Below are 2,036 nucleotides of genomic sequence, written 5' to 3'. Positions count from 1 at the left end.
CTTGCAGGAGGTTTTTGCTAATCTTTTTTATTATTATTATCTGATGCACTTTCTTGCAACTGCGCAGTTTTGCAGAATATTTTTACTGCAATCCATGCATATGCTTTATAGCTCTAAAAACTGTCTTGCTTAGTTTAGGTTAACTTGATCAAAAAAAAAAAAGGGACATGGGAGAGGAAAAGTTTAGGTCTAGTGTCATATAGCTTAAAACTAAACTATTTCAAATGGTTATCATTTACCAGGTGGAAAATGCTTTTTAAAAATAAACAAAATCTTATCTTTCATGGATCCTGGAAGCTTCTTTATCGCTGAGCAAAAATTCGCAATGCAACAATGCATTTACGAGGTAAATAAAGCATTCAAAGACTATCAGTAAAGCATCTACAAAGTGTGACTGTGTCACTAAATTCTTCAAGCTGTGAGCGGGGATTTTGGTTTTTTTGTTTACACATCAGTCAGCAGCTTGCTTTTATTAACGCAGTTTTGGTTGGCTACAGTACAGTTGCCAGTTCTGAGATTAGCCTCTCTAAAATTGTCTATGCTATTATTCATATCCTCTTCGATTTCCATGTACTCAGATTTGCTGATTGTGGATGAGCTGCGGCGACTGAGATCACTGTCAGATGCTAAATTAGGGGAGCTAACATGAAGTAACTGAGCCTGTTCTTCCCCTTCTGTTTCTCGGTGGTAGAAGTAGTTGAAGTTGGACACGATGACAGGTACAGGCAGGGCAATTGTCAGCACACCAGCGATGGCACACAAGGAGCCTACGATTTTGCCTCCAATTGTCACAGGGTACATGTCACCATATCCCACAGTGGTCATGGATACCACCGCCCACCAGAAAGCATCAGGGATACTTGTGAAATGAGACTCAGGTTCTTCAGCCTCAGCAAAATATACCGCACTAGAGAACAAGATCACCCCAATGAAGAGGAAGAAGATTAGTAAACCTAGCTCTCTCATACTTGCTTTGAGGGTCTGTCCCAAAATCTGGAGGCCCTTAGAGTGCCGGGAGAGTTTGAAGATTCGAAAGACTCTTACCAGTCTGATGACCCTCAGGATGGCCAAGGAGGTGGCCTGCTCTCCTTTCTGAGTCCCCTCCCGCTCGGCCATCTCAGTGCCCAGGGTGATGAAGTAAGGGATGATGGCTACAATGTCAATGAAGTTCATTATATTCTTGAAGAAGTCAGTCTTGCTGGGGCAAGCAAAGAAGCGCACCACCAGCTCAAAGGAGAACCAGATGATGCACAACGTCTCCACAACAAAGAAGGGATCTGTGAATATGTTGGATTTGTAGACCTGTGTGGTGTTGTCAGTGCGATGCACTGTATACTCCTTGTCCTCCTTCAGCTCAGGTAATGTCTCTAGGCAGAAGATCACGATGGAGATGAGGATCACCATGACAGAGACTATTGCAATGACCCTTGCAGGCCCAGAGCTCTCTGGGTATTCAAAGAGGAGCCATACTTGGCGCTGGTACTCCCCCTCCGGCAAGGGTCTCTCCTCATCTTTGATGAATCCTTCATCTTCCCGGAACTTCTCCATGGCCTCCTCACCCAGCTCATAAAATTTGATCTCCTCAGAGAACATGTCCAAGGGCACATTGACCGGCCGGCGAAGCCGCCCCCCAGACTGATAGTAGTAGAGGATGGCATCAAAGCTGGGCCGATTCCGGTCAAAGAAGTACTCATTGCGCAAGGGGTCAAAGTACCGCATGCGCTTCTTGGGGTTGCCCAGCAGAGTGTTGGGGAACTGGGCTAAGGTCTTCAGCTGCGTCTCAAAGCGTAGTCCAGCAATGTTTATCACTACGCGCTCACAGCACTCATGGTCATCATGGGCAGCTGGCTGGTAGCTATCCTGGGGGTGGCCAGGTAGCGCAGAAGTCTCATCCATGTTCTCTCCGGCCATCACGGTCATGGTGGCACACGGGAAGCGGGACCCAGGGGCAGGGGAGGAGAAGTGAGGGAGAGGGGCTTGAGAGAGAGGAGAAAGATGGAGGAGAGCAGAGAGCCCCAGGGCAGTTCAGGGGAGGG

At 47.2% G+C, this 2,036-nt stretch overlaps 1 protein-coding gene across 1 annotated transcript; it reads right to left on the bottom strand.

The window, feature by feature from the left end:
- Nucleotides 1-444: 444 nt before the first annotated feature.
- On the bottom strand, nt 445-1,920 carry KCNA1 (potassium voltage-gated channel, shaker-related subfamily, member 1 (episodic ataxia with myokymia)). Its single transcript, XM_010087765.1, has one exon. The coding sequence runs from the start codon at nt 1,918-1,920 to the stop codon at nt 445-447; it is 1,476 nt and encodes a 491-aa protein (XP_010086067.1).
- Between the last annotated feature and the right edge of the window lie 116 nt (nt 1,921-2,036).

The sequence above is a fragment of the Pterocles gutturalis genome, unplaced genomic scaffold (assembly GCF_000699245.1).
Source record: "Pterocles gutturalis isolate BGI_N339 unplaced genomic scaffold, ASM69924v1 scaffold29281, whole genome shotgun sequence".
NCBI lineage: Eukaryota > Metazoa > Chordata > Aves > Pterocliformes > Pteroclidae > Pterocles > Pterocles gutturalis.
Note: the sequence above shows the minus strand (reverse complement) of the source record. Positions and strands in the feature narration are given on the sequence as shown.

Excerpts from the sequence above, each read along its gene's own strand:
- KCNA1 (XM_010087765.1), bottom strand. The coding sequence starts at position 1,920 with ATGACCGTGATGGCCGGAGAGAACATGGATGAGACTTCTGCGCTACCT.